At 31.5% G+C, this 18,643-nt stretch overlaps 1 protein-coding gene across 4 annotated transcripts in view; it reads right to left on the bottom strand.

Moving 5' to 3' along the window:
* Positions 1 to 378: 378 nt before the first annotated feature.
* Positions 379 to 18,643, bottom strand: part of LOC129799472 (ABC transporter G family member 23) — a 38,542-nt gene continuing 20,277 nt past the window's right edge. Inside the window, exons 1-12 of one of the 4 annotated variants that reach the window (XM_055843367.1) lie at positions 18,296 to 18,516; positions 18,105 to 18,147; positions 15,448 to 15,524; positions 14,707 to 14,868; positions 9,217 to 9,531; positions 6,774 to 7,278; positions 6,637 to 6,714; positions 6,384 to 6,569; positions 2,194 to 2,389; positions 1,875 to 2,124; positions 1,417 to 1,809; positions 379 to 1,155 (exon numbers count right to left, since the gene is read on the bottom strand). In XM_055843367.1, coding sequence (XP_055699342.1) covers positions 981 to 1,155; positions 1,417 to 1,809; positions 1,875 to 2,124; positions 2,194 to 2,389; positions 6,384 to 6,569; positions 6,637 to 6,714; positions 6,774 to 7,278; positions 9,217 to 9,531; positions 14,707 to 14,868; positions 15,448 to 15,458 — 2,271 coding nt within the window. In that variant the 5' untranslated portion in view covers positions 15,459 to 15,524; positions 18,105 to 18,147; positions 18,296 to 18,516 and the 3' untranslated portion in view covers positions 379 to 980. Of the gene's footprint in view, positions 1,156 to 1,416; positions 1,810 to 1,874; positions 2,125 to 2,193; positions 2,390 to 6,383; positions 6,570 to 6,636; positions 6,715 to 6,773; positions 7,279 to 9,216; positions 9,532 to 14,706; positions 14,869 to 15,447; positions 15,525 to 18,018; positions 18,148 to 18,295; positions 18,517 to 18,643 lie in introns of those variants that run through there. The other 3 variants (XM_055843368.1, XM_055843369.1, XM_055843366.1) reach the window with 3 other exon arrangements.

Here is an 18,643-nt window from a genome sequence, read left to right on the forward strand (position 1 = left end):
AAAATATCCTAGATTCCTTCAACTTTCTACTTTGCAGTTACGTATACACATAAGGAAAAGGTAACTTTAGGCTGTCAGGAAAAATTATTTTCTTTATGGGACACCAGTGTTCCAATCGTCCTTAAAGGGTTAACCAATTTTCTAGTTCAGAATTGTTTTTGAATTTGTGATTAAATTTAACCGTAATAAACCGATATGCACCCAAAAACATACAAAAATATAATCCACCGATAGGTCTATCTCATGAATTCGAGCATTCACCAATGCTGGGACGTTTTGCCACCTGTTTTTGAATAAGCGGAATATATACATATAATAATAATATTTGAACAAGCGAAATAATATTTGGATATACAGTACAAAAAAAAAGAAATTAAATCCTCTCAATCATTTTATTAAAAATCAATTTTTATTTTATCATATCTACACTTTCCCCTATTATATTACAAATAGATCCTTGAAATTACATGTATGGACTTCAAGCTATTTCATACTAACATATACAGAATGATTTTTTGTGTGTAAAAAATCACAGACATTCTTTTAAACCATTTTTCACTTTCTCCGCAAATATTAAGTAATCTAAAGAAGGAAATGATGACTTGTATTGTAAATTTTTAAAGTAAGGATGAATGAAAACAAGTTTATCACCTAACAGAAGATCTACAGTAAGAAAATTCAAGTAGAATTTGAAGCAAAGATTCCCATATTTTCTCAAACTTCCGTATTAAAACATATAATAATGCCGAATTTCAAAATCAGGCCAAAAAGCAATGCAGAGATTCTCCACGTTGTGATTATAATTGGAATTTTCCTTGTCATTGTTGTTTTTTTGCACTCATATGCAAAACTGAAAATATACAATACCTTAATTGTGAAATATTTTGATAAATTATTGTACACCACAAAGCAATTATTCCGTTACTCATTACAAAATTAACAATAATTAATTTTTTAGCTCAAATAAATAGGTACTAAGATTAACCACGCTTAAATTTAAGTACGGTTAATGTTATGATAAGGAATCCCACAATCCAGAGGATGGTTGATATGAATCCAAAATAGACATCGGGTTCGGTTATTTCCCATCCTCGACTTAGCATTGATCGCAATGATGTAGTGGCCATCGTTAATGGAAGACCCAGTGAAATGTATCTGGAAGTAAAAAGAGAAATTGAGAAATTAAGGACACTGTACAAATAAGAAGTAAAAAAAATAATTTTGATCAGTACTAAATTTATAAAATTGAAAGCAGAAAGATAATAACTATTATTATTTATTATAAAATGGACCCATTTTTGTGAAAAAAAATATGATTTTTACTGTCCAAATTAAATTTGCTTTTTTTTTTTGTTAAAGTGAAAAATAATAAAGTTACGGAAATAAGTTTAGAAAAAAGTTTGAAATAATATTTACCTTAGAAATTCGGGCATGCCCTCGATGGGCCAGATGACACCGGAAAGGAGAAGTGTTGGGTAGAAAGATCCAAGGGCCAGTTGAATAGCATTGCGCTCTAGTTCACAAATGGCAGAAATTACAAAGCCAAAGCACATTCCGCACAAACCCTGGAGCAGTGTAAGCACAATGACCCAGAAAATGTCACCATTGCATGTTACACCGAAGACAAGAATCATGAAGATGAGCACAAGGGCAGTTTGGCCACACATTACCACAAACTGCGTGATCACGTGTGAGAATAAGATTTCTGTAGGTGTTACACCTGCTACCCATGAACGATCCAGAAGACCCTCAGTACGTTCGATGATGAGTGCGGACGACGTAAGAGCCACGGCCAAAAAGAAGACGATTCTGCAGACAAATCACGAAAATTACTATCATTAACTTGTACATATCTAAAAACATTCCACACTTACGTTAAAATTACTCCTGGCGCCACAAAATCCGTGAACGATGGGTCATTTGTTCCATAGATGGGTTCTTCAAATTGAATGGGAACATCGCCAAGTTTCGGATTATTTCCACATGTTTTCAATAAACTCTGTGCAAAGTCCCTGTAAGCCAGTTGCAAATCCCTATTTAGCATAATTCCAATCTGTTGATTTGACATGTCTAGCCACACACGGATTTCCGACTGATCCAGTGTTTCATCATCGGAATCACGTCCTGTAATTAATAGTGCATCATTACATTAAGACCTAATTCACAGAACAAGCATTCATAAACTGAACATACCTAGTGATATTCTTGCAACCAAAGCATCCGTAAAGTTATCTGTGAAATAGAGAACTCCCCAAGCATTGCCTTCTTTTACAGCATTTATCGCTGCGTCTGGGTCAGGATAATAATTTTGATCGATGTTGGGGCTAAGATGGCTTAAATAGCGACAAGATAGATTACCAAACTTGCATCCTTCATTAAATGTGCAATTCTGAAATAAAAAAATACTAACATTGTTATTCTGTAGATATTAACGAAATAAACCTATGGTAAGCTAATCATTGAACAAATGTTTTTCGTCATTTAATTTGATTACATAAATTCAAATACATAAGGGAAGAGTACTCCGGATCGGAATGTTAAGAGACATGCTCGATATTTAGTTGAAAATATAAGCCTCAAAATACTATTTGGTATTTTTCTGAATGCTAATCGGTATATTAGTGATCCATTAACCTATATCTGCGTATTTGAATTTTAAATTCTTTAAATAAATTAATACAAAATAGATGTAATTGCAACTATGTACACTGTTATTCAGGTGTCTCACGGAAAATTGGTTTTATAAATTAAATCTGAGCTAATGCACTGCATTTTTGTGAGAGTTAAATTGTAAAAAGTAGCTATTAATTTTTAAAAATTAATTTGAATTGGTGCGACAATCTGATAATAACCTGACGATCCGAGGAACACTGTCGATCGCTGGTGCTATTCCCTTAATAATTTTAAAAAAATAACCCTCTCTAAAGTTTAAAAGTCATTCCAGTGGTAAGGGGAAATGGGCCACTTTTGAATATGGGGCAGCTTTGATATTGAGATTTTTCTTTTATGTTGAAAGGGAACTGAGCTTTATCATAATGTAATTTAGCTTCTCAATGTGTTTGTGCAGCTAAATTATATCATGATGAGGCTCAATTTTGTTAAAAATAGGTTAAAAAAATCCCAATTTCAAAGCTGCCCCACATTCAAAAGTGCTCCGCTTCCTCCTAGAATCACAGAAATCGTATTTTGCCACAATAGAGATTGCATTTATTTAAAATTGCTTTAGTACCCCTCTGTCATAATTTTACTGATATTCTTCTAAAGGTTTGAACTCAATGTGACTCTTCGTTTCATTGCTATCCTCAGTTTTGTGTGATATATCAGAGAAAAATAGGAAAAACTTTTTGTACAAAAATCACATTTCCAAATTTAAGACAAATAATTTGACTGAAGTAAATTTATTTTTTACACATAAAAAAGTGAATTTTATAAGCGAAGAGAGTTTAAAAAAATAATATTTTCTTATTTGGCGCCTAAGCTAAAAGAGGTAATAACGGATGGTATTTTTTTAGTATATTGGACTGTAATTAGTCTACCAAATATTATCTCACTATTTTTTTGCATATTTAAAAATTGGACTTTAGAGGGTTAAAGAAACTCTTTTCCAACCTAATCTAAAAACAATCTATAATTGAAAAAGAAAATGTGAAATATCAATTTTTAAATGTTAATATATATTCATTGCGTGAAAATTAGTATATATATATATATATATATATATATATATATATATATATATATATATGTATATATATATAGTTTTCTAACAAGGGGAAAATTAAGAAATTATGAACCGTATTGATATCTCAGATATGGTTTTAAATTTAATGTCATATTCGATATATTTTTCATTGTTTTAACCAAAAGGGACAGATAATCCTAACCGGCTTATGTAGGTGAGATTCTTAACGTGAGCTAACTCGGAGTGCATGCAAATTCGATTTAGAGCTGAAGTTGGGAGACGCCATTCAGTTATCTTGAATCAAATTCGTGAAATTATACAAATTTTGTATTTAAACCAAAATATCAAGGATTTGGATGAACTGATAGAAAAGTGATATATGGATGAAATGTAGACCAGAATGTTCTCTATAATTTTCCCATAGAACATGATCTCATCGATTACTCAGAAGCCAAGATAAGCGAGGTTTTTTTTTGTTTCTTAACTCGTTTTTTCATCCAGAGTGCCCCAAGTAGTCATTTGTTGAACTTCAACTATATCAAAGAATTGTTGTATTTTGTGGGACTTTCCATTTAAAACCCTATTTTAAGTGTCTTGGTGGAGTAGAGGCAGTCAAATTGGCATCTGAGTGATTTCAAAGCGTTTTTATGGGAAAAATCATTTTTTTCACACTTAAACGGCAAAATCGGAGTGATAGCGTAGTCTGAGCGGAAAATGATGTATGGACGAAATGTAGAGACAAATGTGTTCTACAATTGTGTCGAAGTAATCATCAAAATCGGTTTAGCGACAGTCGAGATAATTGAGGTTATGTGATATTGAAATTGGTTTTTCGACTGTGGCGCCCCTGGTGTTGGTCCCACGAAGTTCAAATATTCTAGAAAGTTGTAGTATTTGGTGAGATCTTTCGTTTAAGCCTTCATTCATCAAAATCGGTCACATAGAACCGGAGATATGATTTTTTGAATTTCGTGAACTTTGACCCCTCATATCTCCGGTTCTGTTTTAACCACGGCGCGCATACGCACCATTTTGGAAACGTCCTAGACTGGACTACAACATACTAAAATTTCATTAACTTGCACAATGCCGTTTTTGAGAAAAGTGACCTTGAATTTCGATGAATTTTGACGCTATCACAGCGCCACCTGTGGTGAATTTTTGAACTTCCATCTGAAAGTGCTCATCGAGACGAAACCAAAAAGGTAAAATTTAGGTCGCTATGTTAATTAGAACCGGAGATAGAGGCCGGTCAAAGTTCGAACTTTGACCCCTTATAGCTCGGGTCAGGGGTTATGGATCGACTTAAGGTTTTTTTTGTTTGATAGGTATAATCAACGGCTACAACATACTAAATTTTCAGCCCGATGCACAATGGAATTTTTGAGTTATTTAACTTTTAAGATTTAAAAATTTTCTTTTTAAAAAAAGCGCCCCTAGCGGTGGTTTTATTAACTTGCGATGTTAGAAGGGGAAGTGGCATTTCACGAGAGCTTTCCAAAAAGCCCTCACTTTTTAAATTCTGACAATTAGAACCGGAGTTATGGCCATTTTAAGAAATTTTTTTTGGACCCTTATAGCTCGGGTCAGGGGGGTCGGGGGACCTTAAGTTTGGTATTGATGGAAAGCTCTAAGGCCCAGCTATAACATACTAAAATTTGAGTCCGCTGAATGCCATAGGGGCGGAGCAATTGAGAAAACAAAAAAAGGGGGGTCTTCAAAATGGCGGAAGGAGGGGTGGGGGGTGGGGGGTCTATGCACCAAGTTGCAATTTTCACCCGATATATAACCTTTGCCGAAAACCGCAAGTCGATATCTTTTTTAGTTTAGGAGCTATTAAGCTCCAAAAAGCGGCCGGCCGGCCGGCCGGGAACGTAACTTAGCCACATATATATTCGGAATCAGGAAGTGGCGAAACACATTTTGGCCAAATTTGAGGTCGATCGGACGACATGAAATTTTGTTAGGATTATAGTAGGTGAGATTTTGTTAAGAATCTCACCTAATAGAGAAATCTACTGATCAAAATAAACATATTACTGTTCACAAATGTTTTATTCGTAGATAATGTACGTGCAACACTTACTATCTTACTATATACTATCTTGGGTGTATGCATTGCTCGCATAACGTCTCCCCCTCCCCCTAGATGATAAAATTTTATCAATCTTTATTGAGAAAAATCTTAAAGAATCAAAGGATCTAATGGATCATTTGCCCTAAATATTCAACATTAGATCAAAATTTTCCCAAAAAATCTTGCCTAATAAGAAATTAAAGAGGTTAAACTTTAGGTCTGAATCATATAAGACAATAACTAAATGGTATATGAGAAAAAATTATGTTTTCGCTTCTTTTTTTTTTAAATTTTTAACGAACGTATGAAGTTTAAAATCCCAAACATTAGTAGTCATCTAAATTCAAAATTTTGAAAAAGTAAGCATAACTCAGAGTTATAATTATTTAATAATAGGGTATCCAGAGACACTTCTAAACTGGGTTTGACCAGTGATATTTTTTTCTTAATCATCTGTTTTCTATTTTTTTTACCTTTTTTCTTTCTTTTTGTAAATTTTCGTTTACTCCTTTTCTTTATTATTATGCCACACATTTGTAAGAGGGCTGTACCCTATTTGTAGTGGTTTTATTAAATAAATTAAATAAATAAAATAAATATTTAATATTTAATATTCAGACTTACATCTCCAGTTATTTCTTGATTAACTATGGCCAACTTGAGTCCAGTAGGGTCTCTTCCGATTGCCAAACAGAAGAGTATCACCTGCATAACAGGGAGAGCGAAAATGAAAAGCATAACGCCAACATTTCGCCACATTCGAAGAAAATTCTTCTGAAGAAGAGCACGTATTTTTCCTCGGGAGGTAATCTACAGAGAAATCGAAATATATTTTAGGGAAAACAATTTTTTTCTAAATAAATTGGTTGTTATTTACATTAAAACAGTTCGAGCATCTTCCACAATCGTCGCAATCAATTGCAGCATTAGGAGGATGTGGTGGAGAATCATTAATCTGTAAAAAAGATTTAAAAATTACAAACTTGACAAAATGTTGATTTTAAGATAACATACTCCTAGAGTGGATCCATTGGCATCACTAATAAGGATCTCTTTACTCTGATGAAAATTCAGACCCACAACGCCACTCTCTTGACTAACATAGACGGGGTTGTCTTTCTTATTTCCGAATGCTAAGGCTGATAGGGAGATATTGTTACTTATGTTCATTGGTTCTGTGGTGGCGACAGCCCCATTAGCACCCTGTTTTCGTGACAATTTAAGAAATACATCCTCTAGACTCTGGCACCGATACATGGAAAGAAGGACCTGTGGGGACTCCTCAGCTAGAAGACGACCAGAGCGCATAAGGCCAATAGTATGCGCCTGTCGAGCTTCCTCGATATAGTGTGTCGTTATAATAACTGTCTTTTGACCAGCTTTGGTTATATGTACAAGATGATTCCATATGCTCTGTCGTAGAAGTGGATCCACACCAACAGTTGGCTCATCCAGAATAAGCAGTTCTGGATCGTGCATAAGAGCCACAGCGAATGATACTCTCCTTTGTTGACCACCACTGCAAAAAAACGCACATGGGGAGTTAATAGAGATATTTTCAGCATAATATCGTACATTGAACATTGTTGTAGTGTGACGTAAAAATATAAGGTATGAAACTCCCATATTGTCAGCAAACATTGTTCCCAGCAATTTATCAGTCATCATTATACATGGAAGTGAAAAATGATCTGTTGATGATTACACGCGTTTTTCTTATCAGATTCATCAAGTCTGTGTTTCGCTATAAACAAAAGTATTTACAGGAAAAACTATTATATATTTTTATGGTAGATGTATTTTTTGTCTGTAAAACAAGTTTTATAATGGCTTAGGGGAAAGTGGAGTTATACATTCAGTTACAAATTTTAATATTATATTTATTTATTTATGTTTAATAATAAATTGGAGAAGTTTTTGGAGTCTGTAATCTTTTTTTTAACGAAAATTGACATAAAACTTAGAAATTTAGCTCAACTTGGCAACTTTTCTGGCAAAAATTTTAATTTATTTTATGTCACAAAAATATCTTGAAATTATGGAAAAAAGTATCACATTCTTCTTAAATTCAGTATTTGAGATTTTCTAGTCAAAAACGAAGGTTTATTTTTTATACTTAAATTAAGATAAAGGGCATTAAGAGCGCTCGCATCTCTATAATGTAAGTTCTCTCGATTTTAAACTCATTTAGGCGACAAGATTTTTTTTTGTTTTCCCTATACTTAAATATTTCCACAATTTTCTTAAATATTTCCAGTTATATGGAACTGATAACCTTACCCATAATAGGAAAATAATCCGTAATAATAGTAGGTAGTAATACCCGTAATTGGAATAATCTGTGATAATAGTTGACTAATCTCGTTTTCGAAAAATAAAGTTCCTTTAAGAGATGTTGATTATGATTTTCTTTTCGAATGACCATAAGAACGATATGATCAAAATGTGTTAATGTTCCACTTAAAATTAGAGGATCATAAATAAAAAAATACTAAGCAAAAAACATAAAAATTGACGTTCTAAAATTAAAAGATTGGTAATAAAATCTAAGCTACATCTAGTAAGTTTTTAGAAAGTCTTTGAAAATTTGATCACTCAACTTTACCATTCTTGGCTGAGAAATCTAATGACTAGGTTAATATAACCCTATAGATACTCCCGAAATTGCGGTCCAAACTGATTTTCGTTGCTATATGTAATTTTTGTTGAAACGTAATAGAAATTTTTGAAATGTTTTTTTTTTCATTATAGGGGTCCATCTAGAAGATGATTACCCCGTACCGATTTTGAAATGTTGTTGAACATACTGACGAAATAATAGTTAAATATTAAGTAGTGCATTTGAAAATAACAAAGTAACTATAAATTTAATGTGCAAAAAAAAATATTACTATCATCCACGTGACACGAACAATTTATTTTCCACGTGACACGAACAAGAGATTTTTGATTGAGAAATTTCTAAGTTATCATATACTAAAGATGCATTGCAATGGTGTAATGCGTATATTGACAAAGATTAATTCACATCTTTCCCCAAGACGTTAAGTTGAAGAAATCCTCACATGTCAATTAAAATTCATAGTACTTTTGTTGTCATGTACGAATGAATCGCAATGATTGGGTCTATCAATAATAAATATTCATATCACGCAGATAATTCGCGACGACAGTGGATGACTATCAAACAGCTTTTAGACATATTGTTTCTGGACATGAGTATTCTTCAGCTGAGTCTTGGAGTGTCTTTCTGATGTATTAATTGCCTTACGGCCTTGATACTCGATCACCCATTCAAACTGGGTAATTTATTCCATTCAAATATTCTCCCCTCTTCCACAATGCGTCAATATAATGCAATAGATTTTTTATCTTGATACGAATTAGCTAGGCCAAAAAATGACCCATTTGTGTCTTAATACATAAAATGCACTTCGATAAGGGGGGGGGGGCTTACCTTAGATTTTTTACTAGACGATTCTGCGATGGCAAATCGAGGAAATTGAGCAAAAATTGAAGTCTCTCCATAATCTCTGATGTGTGCATGCCGAAGATCCAGCCAAAGTACATCATAGTTTCTTTGATTGTGAATTCTCCATAAAGGGCAATTTCCTGTGGCATATATCCAACCCGAGCTCCCGGAACACCTGATCCCTTAGTGCCTGGTTTCCCACCAAGGACCCATATTTCTCCTGAGTTGAGACGTCTACGGCCAACGATACAGGAGAGGAGTGTTGTTTTGCCACATCCAGAGGCACCCAAGAGGCCATATCTATTGACATTGAAAATAAGGAGAAGTTTACCAACTGTATTTTTTTAGTCCTATAGCGAATGAAACTTCACAATGTGATTTTGTTGAGTTTAATATCTTAACAAGATATAGAGTTTCTTCTGACATTGACCCACATTCTTCAGATTAAATCCAACGCTTATGTATACACTTGAATACAGTGTCATCGTCTGACCATAAAATTTCCGTCGCTATAGGGAAAGTCCGATCTTCCAATGCGTGAAAGTATATATATATATATATATATATATATACATACATTTATATGTATAATTTCACTTTCAACATTTTTATCCGATTCGCTCCAATTTCTTCTACCATGAAGAGATGACTCGTCTTTATATGTCTGGGAGAATATGATTATGAATGAAGTATATAATTGTGTGATTTACCTCATTCCATAGCATAATCGCTGCACTATGTAACGACCTTACTCAAAAATAAATTGTTTGTGATGTGCCTTTCATAAGAAATTGCAACCATTAAATAATATCTCTATAGTCGTACGACTCCCGTAAATACACTTCATCTCTTTATAAGACGGTGTCTCTTACAACGCTAACAAAATCATTAGGCCATACAATATTCTTTCGACATTTTCGTTTATATACTATTCGGAACATATGAAATATTACGTATATTTTCAGCAATATATATAAAATATATATATAAAATTATTACATAGATGGGAAAACATACCAACACCACTAATGAATAAATTAAACTGATCAACTGATGATCGATCAAGTGTGTTTCCATGCCAGAGATTGCACAATTAGATTGTGGTAGTAGTTTTGCACTTTTTGTACAAATACTTCATGCTACAGCTATCGAAACGTGAAATATAAAAACTGAAAAGTTAATAGTACAAGTGATTCCTAAAAACGCAAGCTTGATAATATGACTTTAAATTTAAATGGGTCATCAATCAAGACAACAGATATGTTCAAATATAAATGAGATTTTACCAACATTATTAGTATTTGCATTATGGCGTCTATATTACACACTCTAGAAGCAATTTATGTTAAAAATGTCTTTTTGAAACAAATTCCTGTGTTTTAAACAAACGTTCCTGTCTTAAATGATAGGGAACATTTTCTTTTAAAAAAAAACATTAAAAAATGCTCCTGTGTACAGGCCTTTACATTTCGTTAAAAAAAGACAACATTCTTATATTCTATGAGTGTACTGTAGATGCGGGTAACTTTGCACCCCTATTTTTCGTAGATTTTCGTTAATTCTAGCACTTAACAATGATTTTTGGATCCATTCACATCCTTATGATCACTGAATCAACCTTAAGTCCTAGGATTAAAAAGCAGCTTGCGAAAACCAGGAATATACAGTCACTCCCAGAGTCTAAAGTTACCCGCATCTTCGCTGAATGTAGATAGTATTATAAAACTAAGTACTTCAAGAACACAATTTACAATGTTTGTAAATTGTAAATTGTTTGTAAAGTTTGAAATTTTTATTCTTGATATAAAATTCGTGACGGCATTTTTAAAAGAATATATCGGTTTTATATGATAAAATTGACCATTGCAAACTTCAGAAATGTACAAACCCGCCATTTGTCTCTCAAATGACATAACTTCAAAATATAACTGGGTTAAAAGAAGTTACTTCCACGTATTTGACTATTCTTAGTGATTTTACAAATGTGTGAAGAAACTTTTGGCTGACGAAAAATGATCAACTTTTGGATAACAATTATTTTTGATATAAAATAAAATGAATGATCTTTTTTTAAATATATAAATAATATATATGGATTACAAACAATACATTTGCAAAATGAAAAATTTTAAATAGTAATTTTTGCCAGCAAAAATTTTAGCAAATTTTTGAAAAATTTGAAAAATACAAAATTATATATTTTTATGAACCTCTCTTTAAACGTGCAAAATATCAAGGAACTTCAGGAAGTGGTATAGAATTTAAAAAAAAATATTTCAGCTCTGTTTTTAGAATATTTTTCTAACAGGAAATATTAATATAGTTAGATCAAAACAATTGGAATTGGAACATATTTATTGTATAGAGATAAAAGGTCTAACACAAAGTTAAAGAAAAAAAAAACATTATCTGTAAAAAATATATCAACTGGATACTGTTTCATTTAGAGCAAAACGTTACATATTATCCCATTCATGTCAAGATTTATTCTAGTAGTTTTAAAAGCTTTTAATAATATATAATTAATAATACTCGTAGGGAATACCGGGGTAGAATTATCCACCAAATGAAATTTTTTATTGCGCATAATTTGTACAAAAAATGTTTGTATGAGGCTGATATACAGTACCCGGCAAAAGTGACCCAAAGTTTTGCAGTTCTATATAAAAAATTAAATATTTCATGATCTAATTCCTATAACACCTTCAACTTTTTTTTCCTTGAAAGCTCTATTCCAAAGCTACTAAATAAGCTTTATAAGGGTTTTTTGAGGAAAGCACACGTATTTTTTTTAGAGCCTTTTACAAAGAGGATGCATTGGGTCACTTTTGCCGGTACCGTCCAAACATCACTTTTTGATCCCAAATTTTACTTTACGCACAATTTACACAAATCAGGGTGTGGTATCAGGGTACATAATGGTTTCTGGGTTTTATAAGTCCGATTTGCATGATCACTTCCGCTGTTTTCTCACATATAACCACAATAAAGACAATTTTGAACAGAAAAGCTGCACATAGAGAAAGTAAACAAAAAAATACATTTTGCTTTACAAAATGGCCACCAAACATAGCGTAGGCCATATAACCAGTGACTAGACTACACATCCGTGCTTCATTCTGCTATAAAATTAAGCAATTGAGGAATTATTATAACACTAAACCTACTGACCGTTTTCGGTCGCTTTTCTGTCAAATGATAAACCGCGGTAGGGTAGGGTACTCAACAAATTTGTCTTGGAAAAGGGCAAAAAAATAAAATTAAGCACTGAAAAATATATTACATGCATATTTAAAGAAATTCATTAAGTTTTATATTGACATTGTACCGTTTGTGTTAACTTTAAGCCGGTCAATTTGACCTGGTCTTGGTAGGTTTAGTGTAGAAAGTTCATTACTAAGAATAAGTTGATTCTGGTCGAAAAATTCACTATTAGCGAGGTATACACAGTTGCCTAACCTATAAAATCGCTCAAAACCGATAGCCTAACTAAAGATCAGTTTCAGGAAAGATCGATAAGCCATGAAATATTCGACTTAAAAGCCTATATGGACGAGAAAGAAGTCTAAATCTTTATAAAATTTCATGAGAATATTGGGGTATATTAGTGAATCTCAAAATTGTAGACCAAAAACGACCACTACGTGCATAGAAACGTTTAACTATTGTCTGATAATACAGTTATAACCATATGTAAAAGAAAAAATGTAAAAAGGTGTAACAATCCAAAGAAAAGTCGCTTTTTCTGACAAATTACAGGATTTAATTTACAAATATTTTGTTTTTAATGAAAATCTGCTTCTTTTTAGCCTATATACGTTTATAAGTCGAATAGTTCATGGCTTGCCGATCTTCCTTGAAACCGATGTTTATAGTTTGGCTACCGGTTTAGTTGGGTTTTGTAGGTTAGGCAACTGTGTAGACTTCGCTGAAAGTGAAGTTTTGACCAAATTCACCTTCCTCTTAGTAGTGAAGTTGGGATATTTTCCCATTATGTTAATTTTAAAGCAGGATAGAGCATAAATGTGTAGTTTAATTACTGGTTATATGGCCTACGCCATGTTTGGTAGCCACTTTGTAAAGCAAAATGTATTTTTTGTTCACTTTCTCTTTATATGCAGCTGTTTGGTTTAAAATTGTCTTTATTAGGGTTATAAATGAGAAAACATAAAGAATATCATGGAAATAGGACTTATATAACCCGGGTGCCGTTATAGTGCATCCTAATTTTCGTAAATTGTGCGTAAAGTAAAATTTAGGATCAGAACGTGACATTTGGACACACCGGCAAAATCCATTTAAAAGCAAAAACCGGTTAAAATCCATCCCCTTTGTAAAAGGCTCTAAAAGACAATTTGTACTTTTCTTGAAAAATCCTTATAAAGCAGTAGCTTTAAAATAGAGCTTTCAAGGAAAAAAAAGTTGAAGGTGATACAGGAATTAGATCATGAAATATTTAATTTTTTATAAAGAATTGTAAAATATTGGGTCACTTTTGCCGGGCACTGTATACCTATTTCAAGGGAAGTATATCTATTTAAAATAAAGAGAGGTTTCCTCAATATTCATTCGAAGGCACACTATAAGATACCACTATCTAATACTATACGTGGCTACTTCTACCCCAGTATCCCCTACCTAATATTCCTCGGTTTTCTTATTTACTGTTTTATCCGTGATAATGCTTTTTCTCATTTTCTTTTTTCTATAAAAGAATAGTTAATACAGTTTTATTGGTGAATTTTACACGCCATACATAAGTTTGTTTACAACGGTTAAGGAAGTAGTGTCAACTCAAGAAACACAATAAAATTGAAATGCAATGGAAAAAAAAGAGTTAAAATTTTCACCACCTTATATAGTGTCAACATGTTTAAAGCATTGTGAAGCTTTCAAAAGAATCGCTAGTTGCTATTTACCATTGTGAAAAAAGTGAATAAGCTAAGAAAAACGCAGTTGTTGAATATATATTTCATTGATACGTTCGTTCAATTACGTCATTATCTTTGTTAATATCATTGCAGTCAAAGTTCATTACTGTAACTTATATAAATTCCTAGAAAACTATCTGGCATAGAATTCACGAAGAATCTGTTGTGTCGCGATTAGTGTTAATTCCTTTCGGAAGAAATATGATATAGTGTTCGCCAAGAGTATTTATATTTATTGAAAATGACACACAAAATTTCCACCTTTTTAGCATTTTAACACTGTCATCAAAGTTCTTTGATTCGAGCTAAGAGTCATTATGATTAATTACGCGGTTGTAACTATGGGAATTTCTAATAAATAATGTTGCCTTCTAGTTTGCCTTGGTGTTTAAAAAATAATTATTTTGCAGCTAGTGTTGCACGAATCAGGAAAAATTACTATAGAAAAATCATTTTTTTATATGCATCATCTACCAACCAACAAACTCTATGGTATTTGGATGGAAAAAAATGTAAAATTTAAGCAACTTGTCTTTCAACTTACATTGTCCCTTTGGCAACTGTCATATTGAGGTTACTGAGTACTTGATTTGGTTTTGACTTAGATCCATACTGTTTAAAGGCATGCCGCACTGAGACAGCCTGTTGCTGTCTGTTCCACATGGTTCCCCCATCCTCGATAGTTGTTACGTTTGTATCACTGCCTCTACAAAAAGAAAATAGAACAACTTTCAATATGCTGAAAATATTTCATTTCATTTTATTAAATATATACATATATACAAAAGAATACTCTTTATAGGATTTAAAACGAAAGATTTCAATGCAGTATAAGACACGAACCCGAAAAATCAGCCCATCAACTGCTACAGTTATAGTAGCAAATAGTTGCATAAAGATATTTCTTCATATAAATTAATTGATTAAAGGCAATTATATAGTTTATTAGTCTTTATAATTTTATATAGGTTTCGTCATTTTTCGAAAATATTTCATAATAAATATCAATTCAATTATATTTGCTGTTCCATTTTATAGAGTTTCTCAATAACTGAACTCTGAATACAAGAAATTAATAGAACATAAATTTTTTAACAAGGATTTTTATGTTTTATTTGTTATTAATCGTGTCAAATGTCAATAAATGTGTGCAGCACGAAAATTTGTTTATGTGAGTAAATATTTTGATGAAAGTCACGACGCAAAGGGTAAGCCTTTTTGCAAATAGATTAAAAACATTAAAAAATAGAAGAATGAGATGATTTGAAAAGCGTAATTTACTTACGTTATTAACATTATTGTTGTAAAAATCCTTCTAGTTGAAATGTCGGCAGTAACTAACTGTTATCGTAGTTCTGCTCGCTGGTGTTTCACAGTTTGAATAGTTTACAAAATTTCAGTTACAGTTTGAGGAAAAATATGGATATTTTTGCGGTGTAACATTTAAATTTTATCGGATCAATAATTGCCAAGATGTGAGTTAATTTGGAGCGTGAAAATGAGTTTTTAAATTATTGTGGCTATAATTATTATTTAACTTTCGCACCAGTTGCACGTATTATAAAATAGTCATCAAGGTGTTAAATGCAATTAACACATTTTGTCAAAGAAATTTTAGTAAACAAATATACATATATATAGAATAAGTAAATCTAGAGAACAAGGTTGTCATTATTTTTATATATGCTTGAAATTAATGATGAAATGGCAAATTAATGTTGTGGTTTCAAATAGTGCTGAATCTTCAGTGTCAGTAAATCATAATTCAAAAAAATCCTATACTTCAGACGCAACCGTCAATTGAATGGGTCGATGTTCTTGAAAAATTACACATTTTTTCTAATAGAGGAGAGCAACAGCCATAACTTTATTAGGTTTCACATTATTTCTTTACATTGCAATATTTTAGCAAAAATGTTACTATTTGATTTCTTTTTTTTTTTGGAAAAGTAATTTCATTTAACATTTTGATTTTTAAAGTTAACGTTTACTATAAAATTAAATATCATTTGAAATGAATGGAAAATATTTTCCTCATGCTATAATAATATATTGAAGGGAAATAGCCGAAAGAACTGTATAAATTCTCGCTCTTTATTTTTGCTTTTATGTAATTTGTATATGTGTGTCCTAATTAGTGATTGTTATTTATTTTAATAGCGTACATTTTGTATTTTATAATGTAGCAATTGTTGTAATAGAGACTAAACATGATACTGACTTAATGTTTTCCGCATATATATTGATGTATATATTTTTTAAACTAATTTTGAACATTATAAGATATCCTATCATTATAAGGTGTTTGATATTCCTGCACAAAGGTTTCCTATAAACAGTGTGAAGTGGGAAATATATCAAATAAACTCAAATGAGAAGTTTTATTGTAAATTAAGAACAAAATATTCATATTATAATTATATTGAAAAATCATCTTCAATTTTATGAAATAATATAAAATACTAGCCACGTTGTATAGAGAATTTTAAAGAAGTCTTACTTTAATACTTTTGCATAAGTAAAATTGTTGAGAAATGGGATGCAATTTATTCATTTCCCGTTCAATTTCAAAGACATGTATTAGAGAAAAGCTCTATCATAAACAATAAATGAATAAATGTAATAGTACAACAGTGACCGGAAAATTCTTTCGACATGCGTGTATGCTATAAATTGTTCAATGCATTATATTTCATTAGAATTTCCAGCGATATTGCGTTGACCTTTAGACTCTTATTGGATGATTTTGTCTCTAGAATACATCGTATGAGAACTCAGGTGAGAATGAACAATTAATTGCACATCGTCTATACAGAAGTTCCATAACGAATATGTCTCTTTGCGGCGAATAACTAAATGCTGTTTTCATTGAATTCGTCCACTTGATGCAATACGCAGGGAGAAACTTATACGACGCATTACAAGTCAATGTTTAGGCCCACAAATTTAAAAAAAATATCGATGTAGCAAGATTAAAAAATCTTTAAAATTGTCTATCGTGAAAATTAATAGGATTTTTTGAAATATGCGTTGCAATAATCCCAATATAGGATTTTTCGATGAGGATTCTAATGAAACTGTGTTTAATTCACACATTAAAATTGAGTTACGAATATACGTGTTTTCTTATGTGTGGTATATTGAAAACTTTAAAAAATGTTGAAATAAAACGCGTTTCTTGTACATTATATTTTTGTGTCCATAATTACGAAGGCCTTTAACTTTCGATTTCTTCACTATTTATGTGTTGAAGATATTTGTATATACTTCACAAGCACAATTTGTTATATACAACTCTCTCATCAGGTAATTTGAGAACCAATTACTGCACTGGATTGGGTGTTTCTTGGAAAATGTATATTAAATAGGTTGGAAAATTAGTCCTTCTATACAACAAATGAATGCACTATCATCTCGCTTTTGACTTGAAGTGAGGGGCTTGTTATTGAATGATTTTTATAAAGACGTTATTTTCTTTAATAAAATTCTAGAAAATTATTTGTGTGATATTAATTGAAAATTAATTTTTTTGTGATTTCAAAAGCATGAAAATACAATGAAATGATCGATTGCGTGTTTTGTCAATTTAGTTTGATTTTAAGATTGTCTCTTCTTCAGAAGACTGGCTTTTAGTTACAATCGTATTCAAAGCTAAATGAATACATATCATATAGAATTGCACAATATGGAAATGGAATGAGTTCCAAATTCCAATAAAATTAACACAAATACATGCACGAAATTTTTATGTCCACCACAAATAAGTGGTTGAACTATATTTTTTATTGAATAAAAATATCCATATTTAATTCCAAATATGTATTTAAATTCTTATTTTCACGCTCGATAGATATACATAGAGAGTAAAATGTTGGTAAAATATCCGCAATTATATTATGTACATGTAGAAATCATTTTAAAATTATATTTCCATTCACTTACACACTCTTGATTTTAAAACAATCAAGAAAAGTTGATATATTGCCTTTTAAAAATAAAAAAAGGTTTAATTTATGCTGTAATACAACTGATAGGGTCAATATGAGAAATAAACAAAAAATGTTTATTTGTCAATTATTTAGTAAAAATCCTTTTATTAAAAAACACCAATTTTTATTTGCAAATCAACCCACTTTGAGACACTAATATAAAAAATAAATTCAAGTCACTTTTATATATATCCTTTGTCCTGATTTGAAGATATTCACAGCACGAAAATCACTGTAAACTAATCTTATTTTATAGGTTAATAATTATAGAAAAAACGAATTCACACAGTGTGAGAAGAGGTTGTTACGAAATCAACATCCTCAATATTGAACGAACCGAAAGCGACTAAAGACAGTGCTTTTGTGCTACAATACCAGGCGCTAGGTTGAAATACGCGACTCTTGGACAGACGAGCTTTTAGTGGTAGGGGTTTCAATTAAATAATATTAAATACAACAACATGATTGAGTAATTTTAAATCTGCACTGGCT

The sequence above is a fragment of the Phlebotomus papatasi genome, chromosome 1 (assembly GCF_024763615.1).
Source record: "Phlebotomus papatasi isolate M1 chromosome 1, Ppap_2.1, whole genome shotgun sequence".
In the NCBI taxonomy this organism is placed as follows: domain Eukaryota; kingdom Metazoa; phylum Arthropoda; class Insecta; order Diptera; family Psychodidae; genus Phlebotomus; species Phlebotomus papatasi.